At 37.9% G+C, this 10,088-nt stretch overlaps 1 protein-coding gene across 1 annotated transcript in view; it reads left to right on the forward strand.

Annotated features, from left to right (window-relative positions):
- The window catches only part of Nxph1 (neurexophilin 1), a 300,334-nt gene extending 290,811 nt beyond the window's left edge, over positions 1-9,523 (forward strand). Inside the window, exons 3-4 of the mRNA XM_087901646.1 lie at positions 7,567-8,220; positions 8,330-9,523. Of these exons, the coding sequence (XP_087757772.1) occupies positions 7,567-8,220; positions 8,330-8,485 (810 nt within the window). The 3' untranslated portion in view covers positions 8,486-9,523. The remainder of the gene's footprint in view (positions 1-7,566; positions 8,221-8,329) is intronic.
- The last annotated feature ends 565 nt before the right edge of the window (positions 9,524-10,088 follow it).

Here is a 10,088-nt window from a genome sequence, read left to right on the forward strand (position 1 = left end):
TTCAAGGTAGACTAACAGTACAGTGATCAGGTTGATGAAAATCAAGAGACATATCATTGAATGCTTTATAGAAATGGAAATATGAATGTTTGTAGGCACCGTGTTTTCAGAAGATCAGAAACAGTTCAGGAGGGAGGGAAGTTGAGGGATCGTTTATTTTATAAAACATTGCTTTTCCATAACATTTTCTGCAACAGCACTTGAGCATGATGTGAAGTCCAAAATGAGAAAATATTGTAAGACTGCCCTCAAGACACATAAAGGTGGACCAGCCAAGGAAGAGCTGGTCTCAGACATTCACACTTCATCTGCACTGGTCATTTTCCTCCTCCATAGTCTCCCTTAAAGTTCCTGCCTCAGATATAAATGTTTGATTACAGAACTACTATCTGTCTTAGTGTTTATGTTCTCCAAGAAATACAATCTTTAAAATGTACACCCAATGCCATGTTTTAAAAACAATTAAATGTGTGGCATACAGGCAAACATGCTCTCTGGACATTGGATCATTAGACAAGTGAACCTTGAAATATGGCATAACCATTTATCGTTTAGAATAGTATAATAAATTAGAAAATTATAGGTTTTCTTTGTAATAATATATGGAAAATATTATTTCAAGAAAAAATTCAGGAACACTTAGAGTTTTGTAACTAGGCAAGTAAGTTGCCATGCCTTCAGAGCCATGTCTCCACACTCCAGTTGTATGACAAGAATTCTGTGTAAATGCTTCAGCCACAATGCTTCTATGAGATTTAATTTTATATCAGAGACTATTGTTCTCTGTCACTCTTTAGAAGGTTTAGGAAAATTCATTAATTTTCAGTCTTTTCATGTATCCCTTTAGTCAATAAATAATCCTGCTGGCCCAGACTTGGTGGCACACAGTAATTTCAACATTTCCGAGGGAGAGGAGGAGTCCTGGTCATGAGTTTAAGAGTAGTCAAGGCTATTTCAGTGAGATGGACTTCAACATTATAATTAAAAATAATAAAATTGATTTATTTCTATCTATGAAATATTTGTTAAATTTATGTCTTTTTCCTCTTTTTCTCACTCACTACTTAGTACGGGTTCCCCTAACGAATCTTGCAATTAGTCATTTCACTAGCCTCTCTTCCCTTGGGATTTTTCTCTAGCTATCTTCCTTTTATGCTTAGTGTGTGATTCTTTTACAGTTAGTAATACCTACATGAAAACAGAGCTAAACTAATCTCAGTAATTCCCTATTAATTAAAATGAAGATTAAATACATTAGCAGGACATTCAGAATTTGGAGATGGGCTACTGCCTCTCCTGTATGTTCCACCCATGTGGCTTCCAAAGGTCCTGAATTTCAGAGAAAGAAATTTTCTTTTCTCCCTTCCTCCCTCCCTCCCTTCCTCTTTCCCTCCCTTTTTTCTTTCTCCCTCCCTACTCTTCTTTCTTTCTGTTTAAAATAAAAACGTGAGTCTCCTATGGTATTCTATAGTATAATGTAGAGGTATTGATGCAACTGTATGCACACACACACACACACACACACACACACACACACACACACACGGGGGGGGGGGGAGAGAGAGAGAGAGAGAGAGAGAGAGAGAGAGAGAGAGAGAGAGAGAGACTGTGCAATGACCAAAACTAACAATCTAATGCATGTAGTGTCTCACATATCCATTTCTTGTTTTGATGAGGGTCTTACTTCACTTGATTTCACATAAAATTTAAATTCGGGACGAAAGTAAATGTTAGTTTCTGGATAAGTGGGGGATCGAAAGAATGAGGAGAGAAGATACTGTCAAAGGAAACAAAATTACATAGACATGGTAGGGAGATATATCTCATGTCTACCTTTAACATATTCCTTCCGGACTTCGTGATTTTCCTCCATTATGTTCCAAATGTTTGGAAGAATTTCTCTGGGCCATTCTCTACATGACAAAAATCAAGATGATCTTATCCAGATTTTAGGATAATTTCCTCTGATATACCCTCGCTGCTTTTTTTGGTGGTAAGGGGGTTTTCAAGACAGGGCTTCTCTGTGTAACAACCATAGCTGCCCTTGAACTCACTTTGTAGACCAGGCTGTCTTCAAACTCACAGAGATCTCCCTGCCTCTGTCTTCTATCTGCCGAGTGCTAGGATTAAAGGTGTGCGCCACCACTGCCTGGCACCTTTCTTTTCAGATCATATAAGTCTTTGACCTTTTACTGCCACTGCTTTTAAACTTTGTGACTTTAAGATCATTCCATGGGCTACAGGTAGCATTTCAGCATGATTCATTAAACTGACCCTCAGGTTAGACTGTAAACTCCTTGAGATAAAGAACCATGCGTGCATCATTTATCTCTGATTTTCTCCATTCCATGTCTTATTAACAGTCTCCTTCCATAGTTTCTGAATTCCTAAAACAAAAGTAATCAAGGTTGCTAATACTGAAAAGATCAAGGAACCTATTGATGAGGCTCTTTTTTGGCATTTCATTATTGATACTGTCCTGAAGAGATTGTCCTGTTCTCCACTAATAGGGGGAAGAGTGAGAGCGATTAACACAAAGATACTGTTGACAATTACAGCTGAAGATGCTTTGGTTTGGAAGCTGCACTCAGGGTTTTCTTTGCTGTCAGCACTGCTCAAGGCTTTGTACCCCACTGCCCAGGGCAAAAGCATTTGTTGCTTTTAGTGCTTGAGCTGTTTAATAGCTACACTTGCACTCATTCTTTGTTACATGAAGTTTCACTGCCTACTTAGTTTGTCACGTTTCTTGTCTTGTCACATCAGCACTAGAAAAAGTATATGTGCTTTTCCTTTCTAAAAACTTTTTCTCCAGAAATTTTTATTAGCCTCTAATATATGTTCTTGTTTGCTAAGATATATTTTAGAATTTTTTATTTTAGTGATAATGTTTAGTATAGGGGCTGTTTTTTAAACAGATTTGTGAGTATTTAATACTGTTGTGTTGGCTAGAGGTACGATGCTGCCCAGCAGGTTTCTAGAGTTCCATTCATTCTTTCTTATATGAAACTTTTGGTATACATCTTACTCATCCTCTCTCACTTTTAGTGTGAAAATTTTTAATTGTTTATATTTACAGTTCTGCTAAAGACAGATTTTCTTTAAGAGTTTGGTTGCTTGCAAATACCATTCCAAGTTATCCATCATCTCTCATCTTCATAAGCCACTTGAGGTAAATTTTAGCGGTACAAGTGTGATAATTGCAGGTAGTGACACTGGTGTTGAACACTCAACATGTTCCAGAGATTTTTTTGTCCTGTGTAATCCCACCATGCCTGGGAAAGACATGACTAATATCTCCTAGTCTCTAGACAAGAAAAACATAAGTTTCTACACAGTAAATAAGTTTTGTACATAATACAGTTGTCAAGAATCAGACCCTAGTAGTTACTCCAAAGTCCACACTCATAACTACTGTGACTATGGAAAATAAAATTCAGAGCTAAACGATGGACATTCTGACTGAGAATCAGAGGTTGGTTCATCTATTAGAATCATACCATCTTCTGGATACAGTGGTTCTTCCTTCTTTAAATCATATGCTCCAGCTTTACAATTTCCCCCTTTGTCCTCTCCACCTGCTGCTGAGAAATTGCACACTATTTTCTTCCTTCCGTCTTAGGACAGTTTCACTACTGCTTTGTTAATAAGTGCATGGCAGAAGTATCCCATTACAGTTCTCTGTTGATTCTGAGGGAAAGTACTGTAAAGGCCATTCTGTGTATGCCTGAATTTATTCTCACTAGCCAAACAATGGGAACACATCTAACTCAAAGAAAATGATTCAGAGAAAAGTACATGCACTTATGTCTTTTCTTCTAAAGAATAAATATGAGGATTGTTGGGAAATGATGCTTATATAGTTAAGTAAGTACATATTTGTATGTTTAGCCACAAAATAGATGTTTTATTGAAATGTTAAAAGCAAATACTCATTAAAAGTATTTTAAAAAGCCAGTTTAACACTTGGGCTAAGTCCTCATCCCACTACCAGCCCCCACCTTGTCAACAAATGTAGCCACATAACTGCCACTCACATCCCACATTCAGAGGGCCTAGTTTGGTGCCATATAGGTTCCCCAGCTGTCAGTCCAGAGTCCATGAGCTCACACCAGCTCGGGTTAGCTGTCTCTGTGATTTTCCCAATCATTATCTTTACCCTGCATTGATCATTTGATTCTGCCTCCCTCTCTTCAGCTGAACTCCATGATCTCAGCCCAGTGCTTAGCTGTGGATCACTGTATCTGCTTCCAACAGTACTTTTCTCTATGGTGGAATACCTTGCTCAGCCTTGATACGGGGGGCTTGCCTTGGTCCTGCCCAACATGGTATGCCAGACTTTGTTGACTACCCAAGGGAGGAGGCCTTACCCCCTCAGAGGAGTGGATGGGGAGTGGGGTGGGGGAATGAGGGAATGGAGGTGGGGACCGAAGGGGATCTGGGGTTAGTACATAAAATGAAAAGAATTTTTAAAAAGTATTCTAAAGCCAAAAGATCAGTACTAGACTTATCAAATAGTGTTAGTAAATTTTTAGATACAATATAGTTTATAATAGCTACCTTGTGGCATACCATGCTCTTTTTTCTACCGTTATTTCCCCCTTTTTTCCCATTCATGGGTACTGAATCCAGGGTCCTGCACACTCTGGCAAGTGCTCTATCACTGAGTATATTATCTTCAACCTAAAAAAAAGTATTATTTGAAATTTTTTAATCTAGGGAATTATTAAAATATCTTTCACTGCTTCTACTATTTTATAATTATGTGGGATAATATTAACTCTGAAACTATCATGATTTCTACTTTATATGAGATACCAAAAATTGGCTAATAACAGATTGACATTGTAATCAGGCAAAGGGGATAGTTGGAAAATTAATTTACTACTGATTCTATATACATTCTTATGCCTAGTTCCCCCTCCCTCAAATAATATTCCTCCTTCAATTTCATTTTTTAAGGTTATAATATTTAGGACATGCTAAAAGTATTATTTGCCTTAAAACTTTTGATGTATGTTTCTTGAAAATGATCCATTCTTGAATAATTATGGGAAAGTGTAGACAGGAAACAGTTTGGGTGGAGAGAGGGAATATAGAAATCAAAGTGAGGGCAGAAAATAATTGCAAGAAGAATTCTTAGATTTAAAAAGAAGTTGTTAGCAAAGACATTCTTCTCACAACCCTCAGCACTCCATCTGAAATGGAAGTGGTCTATTTGAGCCTTCTCTGAAAACATGAGGTTCTTGCTTTGTTTTTGTATATGACAAAGTTAAAAGTCTGAAGAATAACAGGGAACATGAACCTGGCCTTTGCTGTGATTAGGTGTGCCCATGAAGACACTGTTTTCTGCCTCTTCTTTCTATGACAAATCATATTCTAGGTTATGATTCTGTGCAGTTTCTGTCCTCTAGTAACATAATCTTTGATCCTTTACATATGTACAGGTTGGCGTGACTTTTGCCTTGGAGATGGCAAGCAGATGTAACAGGGTATGGACTCTCAGCTTGAAATGTGTTTTTGAGTTGTGTTAGCCTTTCCAATGTTTTAGCTTTGACTTTGTAGGATAACGTCATTGGATATAAACCCACGAGAAAATCACATTTTCATCTTGGATGCAATAGGGTTACATGGAAAGCCATACAGTATTTCTTAAGGTCAGCAGTTTTTCAAATAGAGCAACTTTGTCTGGTATTTCTGAGAGTGGCTCCACATCAATAATGTCTCAGAGAATGACAGAGCTGGGAACATATACTAGTATGTCTGCTCCTAAGCTTATGCACTCCAGAAGTTGGTAAAGACTCTTCCTATCATACACATCTGATAGAAGAATATTTTCAGTAGAGATTTATGTCATAACAAGAGGCCTACAATGATAAATCTATAGGAATAGGTGGACATAGTCTAGAACATGGCACTAATTGCTAATGGGCCTCATTTAAGAGAGCTCTTTGACAAGTATCTTTTAATCAGAGAACTTTTATATAAATGCTAGAGAGACCTAAGAGGTTGCTATATAGTAATCAGGCTCATGTTTGGAAAAGAATTTGGGGTTTTTAGTATTGGTTTATCAGAAACCTGGCTAAAGAATTTTACTGGGAAATTTAGCTTTTCAATGGACATCTGGGGGAATTTCTTCAGCAACCTCAGCCAAAAGAGTCAGTCCATGTGGTCAATAGCCTATACTTACTGGTGGTCCTTGTGCATTTTTGGTTCTGCTTACAGGTTGTGTGTCCTTCATGCCCTGTAGTGGCATATTATTTGTATTTTGATAACTCAATCTTGCCTGAAGACCAGAGGCAAAGCTAAAGTTACTAGAGAACGGGCAATGGTGACACACACTTTTAATTCCCAAGATTTGGGAAACAGAGACAGATGGATCTCTGTGAGTTCAAGACCACCCTGGGCTACACAAAATCAAATCCAGAAAAAAAATGCAGGTGGTGGTGGCTCACACCTTTAATCCCAATCCTTGGGAGTAACATGCATTTATTCCCATCACTAGAGGGAATATAAAATGAGAGGAGAGAGAAGCATAGGCTGCTTAGTTTGTGGTCACCCAGCCTTTGTAGAGGTAAGACTTCTCTAGTAAGTTAGATGCCTTGCTTTTCTGGCTTTCAGGTTGAAGATTAATTTCTGTCTCTGAGGATTTTTGTTGTTGTTGTTTTGTTTTATTTTTGTTTTAATTCGTGCTACAGTGGCCCCATGCCAGAATGACCAATTTCTGCTGTGAGATCCTTGGGGTACTACTGGTTCTTTTGAACCCCTAGGTTCATTGAGGAACTAATTGTTTCTAAGAGGTGATCTGGGATCTCAAAGAATGCCATCCAAATGTGACTCTTACAACCCAATTGAAGTGACCTTCTGACAACTTTGTGTTGTTTTTGCAGATTTTCAAATGTCTACATGCTAGTGAATGCTAGATGTTAAAACTCTTTTCTTAAACAATATTTGAAGTCTTAAAAGTATAAAAAACTTATCCTATATCATGATTGGTGATAATAAGGACTTTTTCTGTTTGAGCCTGTTGAAAATAAAATACCACATTCTCTTTATAAAACTATTTTTATTTCTAATATTGTATTGACATAAGTAATCAAAGCACATAGGATACCAGCTGACATATTTATGTGAGTTATCTAGCTTTAGAGCTTATGGTGATTCTGAACTGGAAAAAGTACATAATGATTATAAAAGTTTACTTCAAAAACGGATTTAGTGATGAGACACTATTTACTTTAGTTTAGTTTATATTTGAATTCAATTTGGCTTGCTCATGCTAGAAGGTCTTTTCCTCCTTTAGTCAAGTGTTCTATATGGATCTTCAGGTCATGCTTGGTGGTTTTATACACTCACAACCTCCCCTTTCCCACTGCTGAATAAAAAACAGAAGTGGGATTTTTATCACTTAATCTACAGTGGCGGGATACTGGAGGTGCTTTTAAGAACAGTAACAACAACAAAAGTCATTTAATTCTGAGCCTCCCAGCAAGGGTTAGAATGTATGTATTGTGTATTCTTAGATGTGGAGTTGTAAATAAACACACATCTTTTAAATTCTCTTCTCAGGTCACGTGTGCCAATTTAACAAATGGTGGAAAATCAGAACTTCTGAAATCGGGAAGCAGCAAATCCACACTAAAGCACATATGGACAGAAAGTAGCAAAGACTTGTCTATCAGTCGGCTCCTCTCACAGACTTTCCGTGGTAAAGAAAACGACACAGATTTGGACCTACGCTATGACACCCCAGAACCTTATTCCGAGCAAGACCTCTGGGACTGGCTGAGGAACTCCACAGACCTTCAAGAGCCTCGGCCCAGGGCCAAAAGACGGCCCATTGTTAAGACCGGCAAGTTTAAGAAAATGTTTGGATGGGGTGATTTTCATTCCAACATCAAAACAGTGAAGCTAAACCTGTTGATAACTGGGAAAATTGTAGATCATGGCAATGGAACGTTTAGTGTTTATTTCAGGCATAATTCCACTGGTCAAGGGAATGTATCTGTCAGCTTGGTGCCCCCAACAAAAATCGTGGAATTCGACTTGGCACAACAAACCGTGATTGATGCCAAAGATTCCAAGTCCTTCAACTGTCGCATTGAATATGAAAAGGTTGACAAGGCTACCAAGAACACACTCTGCAACTATGACCCTTCAAAAACCTGTTACCAGGAGCAGACCCAAAGTCACGTGTCCTGGCTCTGCTCTAAACCCTTCAAGGTGATCTGCATTTACATTTCCTTTTATAGTACAGACTATAAACTAGTACAGAAAGTATGCCCCGACTACAACTACCACAGTGACACACCTTATTTTCCCTCAGGATGAGGATGAACAGGGCATGAGACTGAAGCCTGAGGAATTAGAGGTCACAGGACAGGGCTGTTACCTCAAGGAAGAAGGTCCCCTCTGTTGCCTGGAATGTGTCTACACTGCTGCTCTTGTTGACTGGTGCAAACATGCTAGTGGAAAACAGTTGATGTAACCTCTGCCCAGTCAGCTGCATCTCAGCATACTTGTAAATCATCGTAGATCTCAGAATCTCACCTGAAGACACGCTGTCACATGTAGAGGCACATGAGCACCACCCTTGCACATCTCAGCCTGCATCTATCATGGTTCCCTTTGAGAGGGCTTTCATTGTCTGACTCATGATGGTTCAGGATAAACTATGATCAAACACAGAGAATTAACTAGACAGAGGACATGTCTAACACACTGTTATGGAAATCTCTTTTAAGGTCTTGAGTCCATGCTAATCAATAGTCCCCACTCATGCATTCCAACTGCTTGGAGTAGCTGTGCTGGTGAATACTACTGTAGGAGTTATATGCTTGTTAAATGGAAAAAAAAATGTGTCTTTAGAGCTCAGTATTCTTTATTTTATGAACACAACAAAGTGTAGTAACTTTTCCCCAGCATACAGTAGGCACAATCAAGGTGATACAGAATGGCTTTTCTTTCTATGGAGGGAGGAGCCTGTTCTCAGTAAAGATGAGCATACATTTGGAATTTACATGTGGGCAGACACTGGGATTACAGCTTTTCTTGCCTATCACTGGACCATTGCAATGTTGAGATCAACTAAGGCTACTTAACACAGTTCTGATCATTATATAAGAAGGGAAATGCCTGGCAGACACCATGTAAGTTGTAAGTGTCTGTCTTATCTTTACTACACATATTGTAACAAATTCAATATCCTAGTCTTCATTTGTATGAATGGTTTGTATTGTACATAGTTTAACCAAGTGTTATTTGAGCTGCTTATTAATATTAAATTGTACTTGTCTCTCTGCTTGTTATTGGTTAAAACGAAAAAAAAAGGATCTGAGGAATCCATTTATTCAATGTAGCTGTGAATTCCATTAAAAAGACAGATTTAATGTACAAAGCATTTATTCAGCTCAAGTATTGTTGAAAGGTATACATATACAACATTACACTGTCTGTATTTAGATATTTTATTTCTGGAAAAAAGAAATGTACATAAAAATAAAACACTTAAAGTTGAGTTTCAGTACGTATTTGTGTAAGATGGTGATTTAAATGATTCTGACAAGAAGAATGTGCTGGAATACAGCCATGACTTTGCATCTCATGTCTTTGAATTTGAGCAGAGTTCTATAAAATGTTATTAGCTACCCAGTCAAAACAGCTTAAGAATTTCAGTCTCAAGCCTAGAAAATAATTGTGGCATAAAACACTGCATGCATTTTTGGTTTATTGTAATATTAACTACTCAAGAGTACCAAGGAAGAAAATAATTACAAGTGAACATAGGGAGAATATTGTTGTTGCTTAAATTAATTATAGTGAGTAGACTTTCTCCCCTGTACAGTCTTTATTTAGTAGGAGCATTGAAGTGAAAGCCATGTGTTCTCTTTAAAAGAAAACCAAGGTGTCTTGAGGATTGTAACTGAATTTCCCTGTGTCTGTTGTGATGACACCATCCAGTTGGAGAAATCGGGACAGCAATGGAGGGCTGCAAGTCTCAAATTGATCATCCCAGATGAGATTAAATTATCTATGTAGCTTTTTATATGGACACTAAGCTTTATTTTTAAAGTTGATGTGCACAGTCTTAG

The sequence above is a fragment of the Myodes glareolus genome, chromosome 25 (genome assembly GCF_982192425.1).
Source record: "Myodes glareolus chromosome 25, mMyoGla1.1, whole genome shotgun sequence".
In the NCBI taxonomy this organism is placed as follows: Eukaryota; Metazoa; Chordata; class Mammalia; order Rodentia; family Cricetidae; genus Myodes; species Myodes glareolus.